Here is a 19,335-nt window from a genome sequence, read left to right as displayed (position 1 = left end):
TGGGAGCGATGAAGAATGCGCAGTATTATCGCATTTTACGGCTCGCGGAGTTTCAAGAAAATGTTGACGAGTTGCGCTGGTATTCTGCGTGGACGTGAATCCTACGTGTTTACGAGCGAAAATTAATTATGACTGTTGCAGCACGCATAAAAAGCAGTATGCTCATCCATTGGGGAGCTCAAGACAATCAGTCGCTGTGCTGGACAACCCGGCAGCCCGTCTGACGCCTCACGTCTTTCCCCAAAGAGGCAATTAAGGTGTATCGTACATTTGACAGATGCACAGCCTGTTCTGCTCATTCCATTAGAGGCAATTGAGGAGGCAATACTGCTGGGCACGTCGTCATTTCTTCAGTCGGAGCTGAAGGGATTCTCATGATGTCCGGCGGCGTTTCTAGGAAGGAGTCTGTAAACAAGGCATATTGTTGACGCAATGAACTGTACCTTAAGGCTGTTGGTGCATATTTGATGAGTATAAAGGCTCGGGTCGTGGGCAGCTTCGACCGAGAGTCTAGACATGATCTATCGATAACAAAATACAATTGAACCTCATACTTGAACTACCAACCGATAAACCAGGTCTCTCTTTGTCCCGCGATGAAAACTCGAAGCTTCTCAGTAGCGCTTCTCCTGCTCCACGGAGCTCGCGCAAATGCGGCGTCCGGCGGCCGACAGGAAATCGAATGGGGGGCTTGTACCGAGTTCAACAGCACTGAACCCATTCAGTGCGCGAACTTGACGGTCCCTCTCGACTACACCTCGCCCAACTCAAGCAAGACGCTGGACTTACAGCTTCTCCGCATCCCTGCCACTCGGCAACCCTCAAAGGGTAGCATCTTGTTCAACTTTGGCGGTCCTGGTATAGCTGGACGACCTACCATGGCTGCAGCTGGAGCTGGAGAGGTTTACAGGAAGTAAGTAACGTTGGTCACATTTCCATGAAAACGCTGCTGCTAATCCCAAATTGCTAGTGCTACCAGCGAGCATCATGACCTCGTCACGTTTGACCCACGGTAAGCTTTGCTTGACAGACCGGCTGAATTGGCATATCTTACTGACTTACCACTAGTGGAACTGGAAACACGATCCCATTCAGCTGTTTCAAGGACCAAGATGAGATAGATGATTACGTTCTCCGCACCCCTAAAGCATGGGCCATCATGACTCCCCCGAACTTCTCGTCCAACTCCTCAGACGTGACTCCAGGTAGGCTCTGGGCCTCCTCGAAGCTCCTTGTCGACAAGTGTTATGAGACGAGCAAGGAGATGGCCGGCGTGTATGGCACTGCGTTTGTTGTCAGGGACATGATGCAGATTGTGGATGCTTTGGGCGAAGATGGCCTGTTGAGATATTGGGGTATGGTTTCGTCCCCGCTGAACATCACATCAACTGCTAAAACAAACGTCATAGGTCACTCGTATGGGACGATCTTGGGCCAGACGGCGGCTGCCATGTTCCCCGATAGAATCGATAGGATGGTCCTGGACGGAAATCTTAACGGTCATGAATACTACAACGCCTGGTACGTATCTCTCATCTCTCTCCAGAAAGTGCCCCGTTTACTCATGCAAGCAGGGACGACGAGCAATGGGCGAGTTCCGACGAAGCCTTCAGCGCCGTCTTCCAATCATGCGTCGCACGCCCGTCCACTTGCCCCCTAGCCCACCGAAACCAGACCGCCCAAGAGCTCGAAGACGCAACTTATGCCCTCTTGAACGACCTCAACGCCCGCCCCATTCCTTTCAACGGCACTTGGATCGACTACAACGTCGTCAAGGAGAGCATCATGTCCGCTTTGTATAACACGGCCTATTGGCCCGTTCTCACAGATGCTCTGGACGCGCTGATGTCCGGTAACTACACCCTCTTCACAGAGAATTCGGCCAAGTTATCGTCGTCATATGACAGCGTCGGCACAAGATCCGATGCGCAGCTACAAATCAGATGTGGCGATAAGATTGCACGGGTAGACACGCTTGACGATTTCCTTCCCATAATGGACAGACAGGAACGCGGCAGCAAGATCTTTGGTGATATCCAGACCACCCTGGAGATGATGTGCGCTCAGTGGAGGCTGAACGCGAAGGAGCGATATGCTGGGGATTTTGCCGTGAAGACGAGGCACCCGGTGATGTTCATCGGGAACACGGCTGATGCGCTTGGGCCGCTTGTTTCGGCGAAGAACATGAGCGTTGCCTTTGAAGGTAGCAGGGTGCTGCAAGTCGACGGATACGGGGTAAGTTCTCCATCAGCGAGTTGCGAGACTAGTACTAACATTCCGGCAGCACGGTTCCGTCGGAACATCAAAGTGTGCGGCGATGGCTACGGCAGATTACTATGTGAATGGGACGTTGCCCAAGGAGGATGCGTTTTGTGAACTGGATGTCCCCATCCTGTAGAAGGTGGCTGTTCATTAGAACCATGTCAAACGATGCTTTTTGTTACTACTTTATCTTGTCAGACCCTCTCAACTCTCTATCATTGACTTTTAGTGCTGCATACAACACCATGCATGGCCCATCTTGACAGCCTTCGGCCCATGTTTCTATATTCGTTCCCTCTCTGGATCTCCCCTAAGTCGGCTGCACTCAGACTGCGGCAACAGAGGCCTCGATAAACAGCTTCCTCCGCTTCATGGACAGGCTGAGAAGCGCAACAAGTGATCCAGCAGCCATGACCAAGATGTAGGTCTTGCTGATAGAGTCTACAATGGCGTCGATAAACCCCCCCCCCCCCTTAACACCGTCGTCAAGCCTTTGCACAAAGCCACCTGCGACCCCAGAGATAGCCGCCTCAATTTCTGACGCAGACCGCTCAGGAAGGATATTCTGAACTTTCGTCTCGGCCAGGTTCAAAAACAGAGAGTTGGCAATGGCAAGCGCGGTGGTGTTGCCGAGATATTGGGCCAGTGTCATGAACCCAATAGCAGCAACGACGTTCTTCGGGTCAACAACGGCCTGCGCCACGGAGAAGGAAGCTTGGATGAAGATGCCTGTGTCTACACCGATGAGGACGATGTACCCGTATATGGCGCTGTGGCTGCTGCTACGGTCGACCGTACACATCAAAGCACCGCCAACGACGGTGATCAGACTGCCGACGAGATACCACGGCATATAGTAGCCGAATTTGGCCATCAAAAGCCCGTTCACAAAGGTCGCGACGACCAAGACGATGATCAGGGGTAGCAGTCTGATTACTGCATCGAGCGCGCCGTCGTTTCGAGTGAATTGGAAGAACAGCGGGACAAAAAAGATCGGTATGAAGGCCCCAGCCGCGGAGGCTCTGGTTGACGCGAAGAGTACGAGAACGGTTCGGGATCCGAGAAGTTGGATCGGTATCAGGCGACGGGGCAAGGTGGTGAAAACGGCCCATCTCTGCTGGACACCCAACAGCGCAATCAACACAGAAGCGGCGACGAATAGGGCTGTGATCTGGCCCGAATTCCACGGGCAGGTGAGGCCGCCAAAGTTGATAGCCATGATGGAGCTCACCAGACTCCCTATCAGCAAGAACATGCCTGCGTAGTCTAGCTGTGACGCACGTTCTCTAGGTGACACACTAGGACGAGGGTCCACGCTGGGAAGGAGGCAGATGTACGCTGGCGAGCAAACAGCCCCGATGAACAGATTGATGTAGAACGCCCATCTCCAGCCGATCGCCGACTGCTCAAAGGCACCCCCAACCACACGACCTAGGACGGTACCTAAACCCCACGTTGTACCAGTGCCAGAAACCTAATGTGGTCTTTCTGCCATGTTAGTCGTGGCGGCTATGAGAGTCAGAACGCCAACATACAGCCGTGATCCGCCGATGCCGCAGATGACCCTTCCGATGATCATGGCGTTCATGTTTGGTGCTGCACCGCAGATAGCTGACCCGACTTCGAACGAGCACGATGACGTTCAGGAGATACATCCACTTCGAGTTGAGCTGGCTATAGATCTGTCCCCATACCATGTTGGTCGCAGTCCCATCCATGAGGAAGCCCCGTTGATCCATGCTAACTCGTTCAAGGAGTCGAATTCGGTGACTATGGTGGCTTGGATGACGGTGACAATGGTGCCATCGAGGGAGTAGAGGAAGATGGAAGATAGGATGGCAATGGATGTCACTGCCCATTTCCATCCGGTTATATCTCGAGGCGGAGTCTCGGGTTCTGAGTGCTCATGTTTTTCGGCGGTTGAGGTCTGGGTTTCGTCGGGAGGCGCTGTAGTTTCGGAGCTTGTACAGTCTGCCATGGTGAACTGGATGGCGGGCGATGTTAGGGAGACAGAATTTAAGGAAACCGTTTCGGCCTCAATGTAGAATCTTGAAGTAATCTTGAAGATACTCTTGGGGATCTCTGTTGCACGGAGTAGTGGTAGTAGAGTTCAGAGGGATAGAAATAGTGGTCTTGAGAACCACGACTGACAACTACCAAGTGCGGTCAGCTCTAAGATAGGATTGATAAGCGATGGGATTCGACTCCGAAAATCCAGCTCGAATTTTCCGAACCTCGAGGCATTTTGTTTTAATTTCCCGGGGTGAATATACCATGGTCTGCGCTGCTCAGCGTCGCGAGCATAAAAGCAAGGCAGATCTTTCCGCATTAGGAAACGAAATTCCGAAAGACCACGAATTCCCCTTTCGGCAAGCAGTATTCCGTCAAAAGAAACCCTCGCATCATAACCCTGAACTCCCTCTCTGAACATAGGTTCTTACTCACTCAAGTATGGCTCCAAAGTGACTGATAGTCTCGTCAAGGTAAACTATGTTCGCTTTTGCCTGCCTGCAAGGCTCAGGCAAGGTGCCCATCATGCAGTGACTTTTGGCACCGATTGCAATCAATACCGTGCTAGCCCTCTGTACCAGATCCATAGCGACCATTCGTCTCAAGCTGGCGTCGTTGAAAGAGACTTGGTATCCCCCAAAGCTGAGCTCAATGTCACCATCCAAATCCTCGGTGGCAACGCGATCAAAACAGGGGTGCGTCTCCTGAAGTACAGTCATCATGAGGAGAAGATCAGTACATGTGACTTGGCACTTTTTGCAATCGAAAGTCTCTTGACAAGAACTGATGACCTCTCTTGTCACTTTCAGAACCAGGTCTGGTCGCTCCTGCTGTATTGCGGCTGCGATCTGTGCTGGAAGCAGAAATAAATCCAGCCGATGCGAACACGTCGCTCGAGGGCTATGATCGCCCGATGTCGCGGAAGAAAATTCGCTCTGAAGTCCAGGAGGAAGATCATAATTATCCAGTAGAGGGAGTTCGTTCACATTCTGCGGGCACCGTCTGGCAGAAGTTGCGTAGAAGGAAATTCAGGATGGCTGGCGTCGAAAAGCTGGGTTGGGAGAACGTTCAAAGTCAGTTCACAAATCACTCGGTATCGAATGGATTACTCACATGGCTGCCGAAATCCATGCCGTCCCAGTTGAAGTTCTGTACGAGATTGCCCGTCCCGTTGGCGCAGTCTGCCAGTGTAGTTACCGGCTGACAAATCATACTCCTCGTTGATGGTTGCAAATCTAGAGGCCCATTGGATTCTCCCGGTGTGCTTGAAATTGGAGTCTGCGATGTCGGTGTGTGTTGAAGGCCCCTTCTGTCTGTGGACGGCTGATTGCCGTCCTTCCCATGAGGGGACTTCCTTAGCGCTGGCTGCAGCTGGCTGTCCCGAGAAGTGTACTTGCACGCCAAGCCACGAGTAACACATCTTTCACAGCCTTGTCTTGCACTGCATTTGACTTTGGCTGAACGATACGCCTCGCATGCTGTTGGTGGCCGACGGATAAAGCGTCGAGCAGGTACTCCGCCTTGGGGCCCTGCTACCGAGCTCCGCCAGTCCAATATGAATCTGTCGGTAATTTCTCGATGTCGAGGGACGCGCTTTGTTCGATTTGGTGCCATGTTACATGTTACTGAAAGGCTTGACACTTGACGGCAACTGGTATTTCCGGCTTGGACAACGCCATGTCAGCACCCCTTAAATTAGCAAGGATTGAAATCCTCACGTGCTACAACCTCTGAATTACTCAGCATTTGGGGATTGAAGCTTGTCACTTAGATGACCTATTGTGAACGTTGCGATGAAGACCTGTTGGGGGCAATTATGTTACTGAGTCTCACTAGTGAATCTCACAAGAATATGAGACATGTCAAGGCAGTACTTTTGTTTCAATAGCAAAACTCAACCCAGTGCAGCTTCTCGAGCATTTCCGAGTACATCGACGGAAAAGTTCAAGACTGATGTATATTGTCTTCTGCGTCTTTGTTTTTGTCGTTTCTTCAAATATAAGGATAGGGACATTCGAAATTTACACGCGCCGATGTTTTTGCTGGACCCTGATAGAATACGGTCGTGGAATTCAAGAGAGCCAAATCTAGCGAAGCTGTCTATCAGTTTCTTGTGGCTGTTTATGGTGGACCATCACATGGGATCTTCAGCTAGTCGCAAACAAAGGAGGGAGAAATGGCGCTTGAAAACGACATGTAGATAGCCTGTGAGGCAACGGTTGTGACTGCCTAGTGTACCAGCCTTCAGCGAGTCGCTAAGTTGGTCTTCCAGTGGCAAATCGTCCTTCTTGTCTTTATGTTGTCTGTTTCTAGCCTTAGGCACTAGTTACAACCCAGACTTTCGGAGATAATGGAGCCGATGTTTATCTTCCTCAAGAACTGGGGTCGACGGAGATGCGACGCGGTCCACCGATGGGAACGCGATGGTATCAGGTCTGTCTCTCACTTTTCGTCTATTCTGAGGGAAAGCTGCACGCAGCTGACTGGCGGCAGGGAGTCGTCTGAGAAGTGAGCTTTCGTGGATGATGAGTTTGGAGCACAGTTGTCACAAGCTTTGGTTTCGTTTGAATCCAATACCAGTTGGTCGTAGGCAGAGCAGGAAGCTGAAGAAGTCGTACATAGAATCCCTTTTGCAAATACCAATGCTTCTAGCCGCTAAGCGTCGCACTTTTCAATACAGAGATACGAGGACAGCCAAGAGACGATGGTAAAGTTGACAGAAAGTGTGCACTTTCAGTTTGTCATTTACGGCCTTACTTTGCTTTCGAGAGTACAGAGTTTATGCATCATTAGAACGTGCAGCATCACTTTTGGTCTCTGAAAATCTATCACGCAATATGACAGCGATAACTAAAGTTTTGAGCAAGTTTTCTCTCATTTCCTCAATTCTACATTGTAGGGTAAATGCCAGAAAGCCACCCAATTTGACCCATATCCTCCACCCGGGAGACAGAGTCGTCTTCATAACAGCATGATTATTCATAAGTCATGGCGCCAGGCTCAGTCCTCCACTTTTCCCGAAATACTATTCGGCGAGGCTTCTTACTTCAACTAGCGATCAAGCCTAGTTGAATCCCAAAGCCTGGTTGAAAAGGGTGGCCGTTGAGGCATCCTTGGTGCCGGCGGAAGCAACCTGGGCCTTGGCGGCCTGGCACGCGTCCTTAGCAGCCTGGTTCGCTTCACAGACGTTGGTGAGCTGGTCGCAAATTCGGTTGGTAATGATGCCAGGGTTCAAAGCATCCTGCTGGCCCTTCGCAACAAGAGGATCGGTGGGCAAGAAAGTGCCTTCGGTGGCCTTGCGTCCGGGACGGCCCGTTTGAAAGTCCATGGTGGGAGTGCATTTGCCAAAGTCAGCTCCGCCGGTAGCCTGGCGCTTGATAGTCGCGGCGGAGGCGCTGAGAGCGCTGAAGAAGACAACGAGTGCGATCTTGGTTTGCATCTTGACGTGAAAGAGCGGATGACAGAATGTAAATAGGTCGGACGACGAAAGAGCGCGTTGTTTGAGACAGCGACAGGATACAAAGACAGTGGGTATTAGAGTCAGAAACAAAGTTCACAGAACTTTGACGGAAATTGAGTTCAACTCAATAATGAAAGACTTTGGGATGAATTGAATCGTACATCATGCCGATTTGCGGCGACTCGACCGCCTTTTGTACGCGAGCTGCGCGAGTCCGAAAAGATCGGTGAGCTCAGACTGCTCTGAGGCGCAAGGACGATCATCGCAACCCTTCGGCACTTCGGGCGAAAGCGAGTTCAGACGGCTGTGTTTGAGGTTGGACCTTGAAGATTCAGGCGTGCGAAGCAAAAGGCGGCCGCTTAACGCAATGATTGGACCATAAGATCTGCGTTGCGTGGTGGAGATCGGGGCTTCCTTGCGGTAATCAGACGGCATGACATGAGATGAAGCATTTTGGGGGAAGCTGAGGCGCGGAATGACAGCAACTTCGAAACCGAGAAGGCGACTCCTTTACCAAACCGAGTGGCTGAAAAGAATTGCAGGCTTACTCGAGTTGCCTTCGAAGTTCCTTATAGTTGCCCAAATTGACTGATAAAGGCTTTTTCGGCCACTGGACACGGCTGGTTCCTGCGATCACCGTTGTCGTTGTAAAGTAAAGCCACGGTCTTTTACACCGTCGACCAAAAGGTCACCCTGCAGATCAGACCGACCAGTTTCGGAGTAACCAAGCTTCTGTCAAACTATGGTCTCTCAGCTGACGGCTACTGTTCCCGTGAAGCTGTGCTTGAGCGGGTTTCTTCGCATCGTACCCAGTGCCGAATGCCGGACCACAGCCCCGGATGATCGTCCGCCACGGGGCCGAAACCACCCAAGTTTGGGGTCGGCAAGCGAGGCCCAACACGCGGTTCTCCTAGACAGCACGATCAGTCGCAGAACATAGGATGCATCGCCAATTATTTGACGGGCAAATCAAATGAAATGACTGGACGAACACTGCGACCAAAATACTGCATGCACGCATATTGCATACTGCTTCCGCTGAGTCGAAGGATGGTTTTAGTACGGCCCTCTTTGCAACTCGAGTGCTTGGCTTCAGGACCCGTACCGAAAGCCCCATCGCCATGCCGTTGCAACGGATGGCGGAGTAAGAAGTATTTTCAGCTTCCGGCAGACACATGTAACGTCTCAAGCCCTTCCCAATCGTTCCATCAACACCTTGTGAGTGAGTTTGTGAACCGCTCGAGTCAATTCAAACCGCTCAATTGAGAAATAATCGGCCCAGAGTATGCTGGCTGCTCATTGAGGGATTTTTCTCATTCTCAATTCACTGTCTTGTGTTGACCCTGCCCCTTTTCATGAGGATTGTTTTCGGTTATGACCTGATCTCAACATCACCATCACCGGCAACTGTCTCTCGGGGATCCGCAATTGCTGGATTGCCAGAGAGACTGCCCAAAACCATGAGAAACCCAACTGAATCATCACACAAACTTCTCACCTAATATCATTTATTAAACTCGAATTTCGCCTCTGAGTCTCTTGAACTTACGGATGTACCCTTCCGACGCTGGCTTGCAGACGGATAATCAAATACGGGTGCTCCTTGGTGGACCGTGGTGATTTGTTCCGTCACTAATCATCTCACTTGTCTCCAGTTGATTGAGACATATTGAAGTAAAGTCTCGTATACCTTAGCCGATAGTTTCCGCTTTGCAACTCTTCTGCTTGCCAAAAGTCTTGCCAAGTCTATCTCGACTGTTTGCGTGCCTCAAGTTGACGAACTCAATCAATTGACAGACGGGTGACTAATGATGACCAGCCCGCCCCAAAGGAATACGGGCTGTTAAGGGGTAGGGCGCGGGCGAGGCGCTGTGGTTGTGAATCTCTGTCGCGTTTGCCCCATGCACTTCTGGTCACGCCTGCAGCTCATCTTCTGTAGCTTCGCACGACGCAATTGGCTCGTTCCACTGCAATGAGGGTCTTGAAAAGGAGCATGCTCCAGACCATTTGAGGTTTTGATTAAGGTGCAGCAAGTGTAACCGAGGTGGAGTGCACCGTAAAAGTCCGACGGGCAGACTAACGCGAAGCGGGAGCCATAGGCAATATTTTGCTATGATTTCGGAAAGTGGTGGTCAGGGTTATGCTTAATTGAAAGCACAGATTAAGAAGATTAACATGTCCGCGGTTTCCGTGGGCAGCATTTTTACTTAGAAGTCAATCGTTCTTATTCCGAGGCTCAGACCACCGTCTCCCACCGCCTCCCACCGGTGACCATAAGACAAGTTGATAACGGTCGCAGGACTCTCAGCAGTACATGACTCTTGCGCTGCTCGTTTGACGACGTCAGCGACGTCCAGACCGCCAGAACCGCTTCAGCGGGAGATGAAATTCCACACCGGCAGCCGCAGCCGGCGCGGCGTCAAAAAATGGAAAATCCGACAGGTGTCACTCTTCCAGAAGCTTGATATCCGCGTCTCATCCGAGTCCTCCGGCGGGCGGCCATTCTGCCAGCCCTACAGACGCAAATCGAAAGACTTTGACCAACCAGCGGGAATTCAAAGGCAATGCTCCGACGACAAATCGAGATGCAGCGCACCAAATAGGCAGAGACGCTGGCAATGATTCTGTGGTAGCGAGCCGGCGCCGCCATGACCACGGCGTACTCCCGGCCTGCCGTGGCGAATCGCCCAACCGGTCATATGGACGGACCCGATGCCAAGAGTCTGGAAGCCCTCGATTTCGTCCAAATTGAGGCGTGGAGCTGCCAAGTCGACCTCCCATAACCGGATTATGTAACGTCATGAGATACCATTCAGTAGCTATCCCCGTTGGTCCTGTAGTGCGCTGACCCGTCAGGGATTCCAGAAATTACCAGGTTTCTGGATGGCAGTCCCGCAATTTTATCGCCGTGTTTCACCATCGCTCGCTTTCACCTGCTTTGAAACAACTTCTCTCCTTGTCTTTTCGTCCCTTCTCTCTGCCCATCTCACGTCTGGCCTGAAGGCCGAGTGCCCCGTGAGTTGGTGTCGGATGATCGACCCGAAAGCATACAACCTTCTTTGCTTCCGTGTTTCTTAAGATCGCACCTCTAAGAGTTCATGTTTGGATGGATTCGAATGATGAAATATCAATGCAACGTGAACCTCATCCTCCCTATAAACAATGCCGCACCAATGGACGGCAGATGGATGAGCCTCCTCTGGCCCCCTTCACGCTGCATAGGCGCCCTTCCCCGGATTTTCCAAGCCTTCTTGTTCGACGCCAGAACCTGCGTGTCACGCAAAAATTGTCCGCTCAGCCTTGGCGTCATTTATGTCCGGCCACAACGTTCAGGATAGGAAGGCATCCCATCACGCCCCTCTCTGCGCCGTAGGATCTCTTCCCCAACTCGGGCAGCCAACGCCACCCTTACAGCGGTCCTTAATCTACCATTGTCCCATCAGTCTCCGCAGGCTTATTCTCCCGCCAATGAGTTGTGCCGTGGCACGAACAATTCTTACTGCATATGGAGGTTTGGGGAAACAGAAGGCGGCAGAAGCAACAAAGCAGCAACGTTGAAGTCTTGGCCAATACTGCCAATACGGCAGATACCCAGGCTAGTGTGATGTGCTCGGTTAGCTCGTGGAGCGGATGGCTCCTTTTGGGCCCAGATGAATACGATGAACGAAAATGACAAGAAAAGGGTTGGCGTCTGTATATATCTCTCCCAAGTCGCACCCCGTCTAGACTTTCCACTTCATATTCTCTCAATCCAACTTCGTTCGGTCCCTAGCACCAACCCCGTTGTACTGTCATTCGTTCCTGAACATCTTCACTTCTTTTCTGTAAATCTTTTTGTTGTTCACCACTTTCACCATGCGTTTCACTGCCGCCTCCGCCGCCGCGGCTGTCCTGCTTGCGGCTTCCGCCCAGGCTAAGGGCGTCACCAGCGAGACCTCCGACCTTGACGGTTCCGTGTGGCAGGCCATCACTCCCGTTAACGCTCGCAACCCCCTCGAGATGGCCCGCAACCGCCCTACCAAGAGACAGTCCGGCTGGAGCCCCCCCTCTGATATCGCCGCGCCCCTGAAGGAGGTCTGGGACCACTGCAAGAGCACCTACTCCAACTTCTTCGGCTTCAAGAACTACGGATGGGACCAGGTCATCGCCACCAAGGGCACCATCAATGTCTGTGTCCGTTGGGAGTCCACTGCCTCCGTCACCGAGGCCCAGCGCAAGTCCGTTGCCTCCGCCCTGAACACCGCTCACCAGGGCTGGTACAAGTGGCTCTACGGCTACGACAACTTCCCTTACTCCGACATCAAGGTCAACGTTGTCGGCTGGGCTGTCAAGGACAAGGGCCTGCTCCAGGGTTCCACTGATGGCATCGAGGTCTACACCGACACTGATGCCGATGGCATTCCCCAGTGCGCCGAGTCTTGCGGCCGCTTCTTCAACCAGGACGGCGACTATAGCAAGTGCACTGCCGGTGCTGACCGTCACTACGACCAGTCTCTTTGGCTCACCGACGGCATGTCTGGTGGTGCCGGTGGTGACTGGGGTCAGCGTATCGGCCGTGAGTACTTCATGGGTGCTCTTACCGGCAACGCCCACATTCTCATGCACGAGGTTGGCCACACCTACGGCCTGGATGACTTCTACGACTGGACCCCTACCGGTGTCACCAGCTTCATCATGAACGCCGGCTCCGCTGCCGAGATCACCGACTTCGACGGCTGGATGCTCCGCAACTGGTGGTACGAGCTCTCCCGTGAGCGCGGCTGGCAATCCGGCACCACCTCCGGCACCGGCAACGGCTCCGCCACCACTGCCGCTCCCGTCGCTTCCGCCACCCCCACCAAGAAGGCCATTGTCGTTGAGTCTGCTGCTGCCCAGCCTACTGAGGCTGCCAGCTCCGACTCCTCCGCTGCTGCTGCCGGTCCCTGGGGCCAGTGCGGTGGCTCTGGCTGGACTGGTCCTACCGCTTGCGGCAGCGGATTCAAGTGCACCAAGAACAGCGAGTGGTACTCCCAGTGCACCATTGCTTAAACGCCTGAACAACATCAATACCCACCTTCGGGCACAAGCACCGACTCGGAACAGGCAGTCTTCTGTACATATCGACGCCTCTCTCTGACCATTGCTTTGTTGCCTAGACATCTCGCCTTTAGCGAGGACAACTTCCTGTCTATAACCATTTGACCCAAGCGGTCCTTCTTTCTTCCGTACATAATACCATCACTCTTCGAAGAGTTCAAAAAGCGTGTTCCGAGCAAGCGTGACTTCGTCTGCATATGTGTTGAGCGACTGGGTTGTGCACGGGCAAGGAAAGCCCCTTTGCATGCTGCCATACATGAATAGCTGTGTCCCGCATAAGTCTTCGATGTATGGCAAGTGACCGGAGATCAAGAAAGGTAAATTTAAATGATGCTTGGGTTTGTGTGCCACGTCTGAGTTCAAAGCTGTTCAGTGTTAACTGCCGAGACGTTAACGAGGAGCGGATATATGGAGAACAGGTTCGCGGAATTGCAGCCATTTATACGCCACCTTTCAGGCACCTTGGTGGACATGGCTCCTCACGTGAGATGTGATTCCCTGTAAGACCATGAGACGGCAATTACGGTCTGCAAGTCAACCCAGGAGGTCTGCCGCAAACCAAAGAGTATTCGCCCAGAGGCGATATGCAAATTTTCATGCGTCAGCATGTCTGATGTAGTCGCTTGAATAGGGGGGAGAGACCAGGAAAGATTTCAGATTCCAGTTAGCTAGTCAGTAGTGGTGCACTATTTCTGCAAAAGCTGAGATTTCAAGAGTGATGTCATGTCCGTTTTGTGACATTTTGATTTCAGAAGTCAAATGATACAGGGGGAAGAAGCCAGGTGCTGTCGGAGAAAGCAGCGCTGTCGGCTTGTTGTCGTTGAGCAAGCAGTCTTGAATCGAAAAGACCCGTCTTTCAGTGCACATGCACCCAAAGAAAACACATGTTTTATGAAGAGGAGGAGGTGGGTCGCTGGTATTGGCATACACTGTTTATGGTATCTTCGACGTCAAGAAACGAGAGCCTCAGTTCAGAGCCTCATGATATGCGGAACACTTGCAGCAAGCACGATGCACTAAACTTCCGCTGAAGGTGCATAAGCTAAGCTGGGCTGAGGTTAGGACATGCAGCAGAATTTTTATCAACGATTTCGAACCCAATTATGTTGCAAGCTGTCTGCCTCAGGGGACAGCCGTCGAAAGATCTGCCTAGGGGACCGGCGACCGTCGAAATCCGACATTGGGAATTTAGGAATGCTGCGATTCCCAGGTTCCTAACGCTGTTCCTGGACCGGACGACCGACCCCAATTTCGCCTCAGCCAGCGCCGTGGGGGAACCAACCAACCGCTGCGAATCGCTGGCTCGAAAACCCTGACAGACTCAATAGAGGAAATGAAAAAAAAGGCGCATTCCAGGCTCTTTTGCCATTCTCATTACGCACTGGAAACTACCAAACCGAGGTTTGGCCATTGAGCTTGAACTTTCAGCTATGCCTCTGCGGCCGGCGCCGACGTCCGCAGGACACCGGCGGTAGTGTTCCCGTTGGTTAAAATTTTCACCACTGTTTTCTTCCCGCTGAAGAGGGTGCCACCGGCGGTCAGGGCGCCAATGAGCGCTGCTGAAGCCACCACGCCATGCTAAGGATCCCGGCGTGACTCACGGACGACCGCCGGAGATGTTGGCCGGCGGGGCAAGCAAGGGCGTGGAAGACGAGCTTATGTCCAGGGGCACAAAAGGCCGTTGGACTTCTTAAAGAAGCCCGCCTACCGATCGCGCAAGACAGCCTTGGATCACGTCTTGGGTCGTCAAAGCACGGTTTCCCTCTCGGTATAAGACCCTCGGAGGGCCCTTTCGAGGGTCCTTTACCAGCATGTTTTCAGAGACTCGGAAGTGAGAAGTAGGTATATTGTTCAGCTCGCTGACAAAAGCCGGGTATTATTATCTACCACTGTGTGGTTCTTTCTCTTATTTCTGACGCAACAGCGCCTCATCAACATCGTACACATCTTTCATCTTTTTTTCTTTAACTCATTTTTTCACTCATTGACGACGGCCAGCAACGATGCCGCGCCTCACACTACCGACCCATTCCGGCTCGCACCTTAGACCAGGTTGGTCGTCTGGTGGGTGATGACAAGGCCGGCGACGGCGGCGGAAGTCAAGGTCGACATGACACCGGAGATCAGGGCAGAGATGGCCATGGCACTGACATCACCACCACGGCTTGGGGCAAGCTGGCCCAGGATGCCGATCTGGATACCCAGGGAGCCAATGTTACCGAAACCGCAGAGGGCGTAGGTGGCAATGAGCTGAGAGCGGGGAGAAAGGTCGTTGTAGGGAGCCTCCTTCATCGCGGAGAAAGCAACGTACTCGTTCTATGAGAAGAGAGATCAGTATCTGAAAGAGTGAAGACATCAGTCTTGGGGATTTCACTTACAGCGATGACCTTCATGGCGATCAGGCGGGCGACCTTGAGAAGGTCGCCGTTGCGAGGAACACCCAAGAGGAAGGCAACGGGGTAGAAGATGTAGCCGGTGATGAGGTTGAGGGTAAGAGGGTCGTTGATGTTGATGTAACGTCCCCACCAGCTCAGCAGACCGTCGACAAGGCCAATGAAGGCAAGAATGCAGAGAATCGAGGCAACAATGGTACCGGCGATCTTGATACCGAGCCAGGCACCGTTGGCAAAGGCGTGGATGGCGTTCTTGGCCTCATGCTCGTCGTCATCGGGAATCACGACCTTTCCGGCGGTCAAGGTCTCCTCGTTCTCGGGGTAGCGAAGCTTAGAGATGGCGATGGAGGCGGGGATGGACATGACACAGGACGACACCATGGCCTGGGCGTTGAGACCCAGGTTGATGTAAGCGACGAGGGTGGAACCAGAGATGGTAGCGAAACCGCAAGTCATGATCTGGTGAATCTCGGCCTTGGTCATGTGGGGGACGAAAGGACGGACCAACATGGCAGACTCGCCCTGGCCGATGAAGGGAGTGGCAGCAGCGACGACGGCCTCGGCACCGGACACGTGCAGAGCCCAGAAGACGAAGGTAGCGAACTTGCCGATGAACCACTGCAGGAAGCCAATGTAGTAAAGGACCTGGACAATGGCGACGAAGAAGATAATGGGGGGAATGACACCGCTGATGAACCAGTGGAGGTCAATGACGCTGTCGGCAGTCAGGAAAGCAGTTCCCTGGTTGGCAAAGCCCAGCAAGTCGCCGGCACGGTCCGCGATGAACTTGAAGATGTCGTAGCCAACGCCGGTGCGGAGCACGAAGAGCGCAATGATGTACTGCGACAGCATGCCGCCAATAACCGGGCGCCAGTTGACGCGCTTACGGTTGGCGGAGGTGGCCCAGAAGCAGAACAGGATGACGATCAGACCGAAGATGGAAACGGCACGGTTCTCGCGCGTGTTATCGGCAGACTCCTCGGAAACGAAAGAGCCGACAAGAATGACGGCAATGGTCGTAGCAGCGCCGGCAAGAGTGCGGAACTTCTCGGGGATGACGCTGTGGACGAGGCCGGCCGAATGTTGCCAGACGAACTTGATGGGGCGCGAGACGTAAGAGCTGGGGACGTAGAAGAAGACCAGACGGAGCATGATAGCGAGCCAGACGAGGAAAGGCACAACCCAGTTCTTGTCGTTGCGGTGCAGGACGAGCGAGGCGATCCACCAGCCGGTGAACAGGCAGAAGGTGAACAAGTGGACAGTCCACTTGTTCTTCTTGTAGAAAGTGCGAACTCTGGAAGGCTTCTGAGCACCCTCCTGCTCAGAGGGCGTCATGACACCACCCTTCTCGCCATCGTAGTCGGGAGGGCCGCTCAGCTTGTCCGGGTTGCCCTTCTCGATGTCGTGCGGCTCACTGTGGTCGTGAAGATGGCTCTGGTGGGGAACGGTCGAGTCGCCGGTGCGGGTGTAGACGACGTTGTCGGCGTGGCCCTTGGCATCAACGCGGTCGGAGTGGTGAAGGTGGTGATGCTGGTGCTGGTTGGAGATTTCCAGCGCCGGGTCCGAGTCGCGACGGGTCGGGGTGACGGCCGGGCTGTTGCTGTCGGAGGCGGTCTTGTTGACCTCGGTGACCTGGGAAGCCATGGCTGCGGAATAGGGTTTCGGGTCGCACCGGTGGCTTTGACAAGAGACAGGACGGAGGGGGAGGGACTTGACGGCAAGCGTTTGCGCTTGGCTTGGCCTACTCGGAAAAAAATCAAGAGAAATTTTTCAACGAGTATCGGTAGTGGCAGAGAGTGGTGGACCACGGGCTAGCACAGTTGAGGGCTTGCCTGGGTATTGTTGAAAAGAAACGACCACCGATCAGACGGCTCTGCTGCTCATGAAGAGGCGGAGGGGGGCACTGGAGAGCTTGCTGCACGAAACAGACGAGAACCACGAGACAGGACCCTGGATTGACGCGTCCTGAGGGGAAGCCCTTTTTAAAAATTCCCAGTGCGATGATCAAGAAATCCGAGAGTAGTGCCGAGGCTAGGCTAGGACGCAACGATCCTCAACTTACTACGGAGTGCTACGGTAGCTTATCAGCAACCCGGGAGCCAGGCCCAGGCCGGGCAGGCATTGGGGAGTGTGGGATGGGGATGGACGAGCAAGGATCCATTGGAGTTCGCCGCCATTTGATCGAGCTGCGCGCGCAGCGGCAGGTGTTCAGGACGATGCAGGCTGCTCACTCGTCGCCCTCTTTCTCCCGCGTCGGTCGCTTGCCCGCCTGGGTGTGGAGGAAGGGAAGAGCCCTCATGTGGTTCGGTGCCCATTTCGGTGGATTGACCCAGAATCTGAACAGCGCGCAGCCAACGAGGGATGCGGGTTGGATGGGTGACAGGGTTGACGGGTGTGGGATTGACAAACAATGGTGGTACAAGAGATACAAGACGGCCAGGGTAGCTAGGGAGAAATGGAGGTCGAGGAGGGGACTTTCAGTCATGGTAAGACGATATCTCGGAGGGGGGTTGCCACCATCGGTCATGTTTTTCAATTCTTGTCAAACGATTCCCCTCTTCATTCCCAAGTTGCCAAGTCTCTTTGGTGCTGTTGAGAGTCTTCCTCTTCTTCATCTGTTGCGAAGAGCTGAGTCTGTTGAAGAGACTGGCTCATACGCAGCGCGGTGTTCCTCCCGCTGAATCAGTCGCGATTAGAGATGGCAGGCCCAACAAAAGTCTTGCGCTGGACCCCAGGACTCAGGTCCCGCGACCGCGATAAGGATCGAATTTTTTATTGCGGCGTGCGGGTGGCATGACAAGGATTGTGGGAGGACCGAACACTAGCACAGACTTCGCGCAGACCCGGACCAAGCCAACTAGCTCTGCAATGTGAGTGGCAAAGCCAACGGCGCGCTTCCGCTTCTGGAAGGTTGATGGAACGATGGAGACGCGCAGTGGGGTCGACTGAGATTGGAGAGACGAGACTGGCCGTTGGAAGGCTGGGCGAGCAGGCCGGCTAGCAAAAGGGCAGGGCTAGCTTGTGGTGCCGGGTTCGTTTGCATTTGTCTTTGCCCGGCGTTGGATTGGACTGCCTTGGGGACGACAAGAGATGCTGTATCCAGTCGGACGACACGCATGAATCATGGCTCCCGGTCTGCTTCTGTCTTCGGTGACCGGGTGAGCCAACTCATTATCGTCGTCTCACAGACAGGCACAGAGGAAGAGAGAGAGAGTCCAACAAGAGAGAGACACAGGCACACACCAAAACCAGCTTGGCTTCCGGGGCAGCCAATGACCGTGTGGCAATGGCAGCCGGGGACGGCGTCGGGCAACGATGATTGAAAGCCTCCTGATAGGCTCAACACCGGCCATGTCCTGTACGATGAAGGTGTGGCAGATCCTTCCGTCCTCCTGGGCGCGACTAAACATTCTGATGGCTGCTAGGGGCCGAGACCCCAAGACACGCCAGTGCACTGCGACCCCCAAACCGCTGCTAGAGCACGGAGGCATGCGGAGAATTGGGACTGGTTGGAGATAGCTGCTTCAGCCGCCCCGGCGCCACAAACGCCATGGATCGAGGGGAAGGGAGGGGAGAACAAGACGTCGCGGATGCTGATATGGGTTGTCTCGTTCAGTGTCAGTTGCTCATATGCTGTTCTGGCCACTGTCTGCTCACATACTTTCCCGATTGTCTGTTCTGTTTTCGACCTTCTTCAGACTAGATACCGGCTGAGCATGGCAACGCAGGACATGTTCCGCGAAGCTTACGGGGGTCTCACGCCCAGCATGTGGCGGCTGATAGCCAGCGGGAAGGGTGGTGAGATCGGCGATAAGACGTCCTTGGGCCCTGTAATATCAAATTGTAGGTGCGGACTGAAGCCGCCTGAACCTGCGAGTGACTCGTAACTCGGGGGACCCCGTCCGGTGTCAAGCTGGCATTGAGACGAGATGAACGGTTTAGATTAGCGAACAGTCGCCGTCATCAATCACTCAGCGCAAGCGACGCCAATTCCAGGGAGTGTCCGGGCAACGCGTGACAACTGAACCTCCGTGAGTCCTTGTCTCATTTGCACTTCACGATGATAACAACCACTATCCCTCCCCTTAGCACCATCCTTCTCCCCTCATTTTGGCCTTAGCTGCTCTGTCGGCT

The 19,335-nt window shown here is 53.5% G+C and overlaps 4 protein-coding genes across 4 annotated transcripts; 2 read left to right on the top strand and 2 right to left on the bottom strand.

Moving 5' to 3' along the window:
- Nucleotides 1-596: 596 nt before the first annotated feature.
- On the top strand, nucleotides 597-2,398 carry CGCA056_v014909 (putative hydrolase; the record flags this gene model as incomplete). The annotated part of the gene is made up of 6 exons (XM_037330151.1): nucleotides 597-913; nucleotides 971-1,012; nucleotides 1,069-1,355; nucleotides 1,410-1,521; nucleotides 1,575-2,235; nucleotides 2,285-2,398. The coding sequence occupies 6 exons, from the start codon at nucleotides 597-599 to the stop codon at nucleotides 2,396-2,398; spliced, it is 1,533 nt and encodes a 510-aa protein (XP_037171482.1).
- Nucleotides 2,399-7,336: 4,938 nt separating this feature from the next.
- Nucleotides 7,337-7,711, bottom strand: CGCA056_v014908 (uncharacterized protein; the record flags this gene model as incomplete). Its single annotated transcript, XM_037330150.1, has 1 exon — nucleotides 7,337-7,711. The coding sequence occupies one exon, from the start codon at nucleotides 7,709-7,711 to the stop codon at nucleotides 7,337-7,339; it is 375 nt and encodes a 124-aa protein (XP_037171778.1).
- Nucleotides 7,712-11,587: 3,876 nt separating this feature from the next.
- Nucleotides 11,588-12,760, top strand: axeA-0 (putative acetylxylan esterase A; the record flags this gene model as incomplete). The annotated part of the gene is made up of 1 exon (XM_037330149.1): nucleotides 11,588-12,760. One exon carries the CDS (start codon nucleotides 11,588-11,590, stop codon nucleotides 12,758-12,760), a length of 1,173 nt encoding a protein of 390 aa, XP_037171483.1.
- Nucleotides 12,761-14,851: 2,091 nt separating this feature from the next.
- SLC28A3-0 (Solute carrier family 28 member 3) lies at nucleotides 14,852-16,845 on the bottom strand (the record flags this gene model as incomplete). The annotated part of the gene is made up of 2 exons (XM_037330148.1): nucleotides 14,852-15,124; nucleotides 15,187-16,845. 2 exons carry the CDS (start codon nucleotides 16,843-16,845, stop codon nucleotides 14,852-14,854), a joined length of 1,932 nt encoding a protein of 643 aa, XP_037171484.1.
- Between the last annotated feature and the right edge of the window lie 2,490 nt (nucleotides 16,846-19,335).

The sequence above is a fragment of the Colletotrichum aenigma genome, assembly GCF_013390185.1.
Source record: "Colletotrichum aenigma strain Cg56 chromosome Unknown KSG_Cg56_contig10, whole genome shotgun sequence".
NCBI classification, from domain to species: Eukaryota; Fungi; Ascomycota; class Sordariomycetes; order Glomerellales; family Glomerellaceae; genus Colletotrichum; species Colletotrichum aenigma.
Note: the sequence above shows the minus strand (reverse complement) of the source record. Positions and strands in the feature narration are given on the sequence as shown.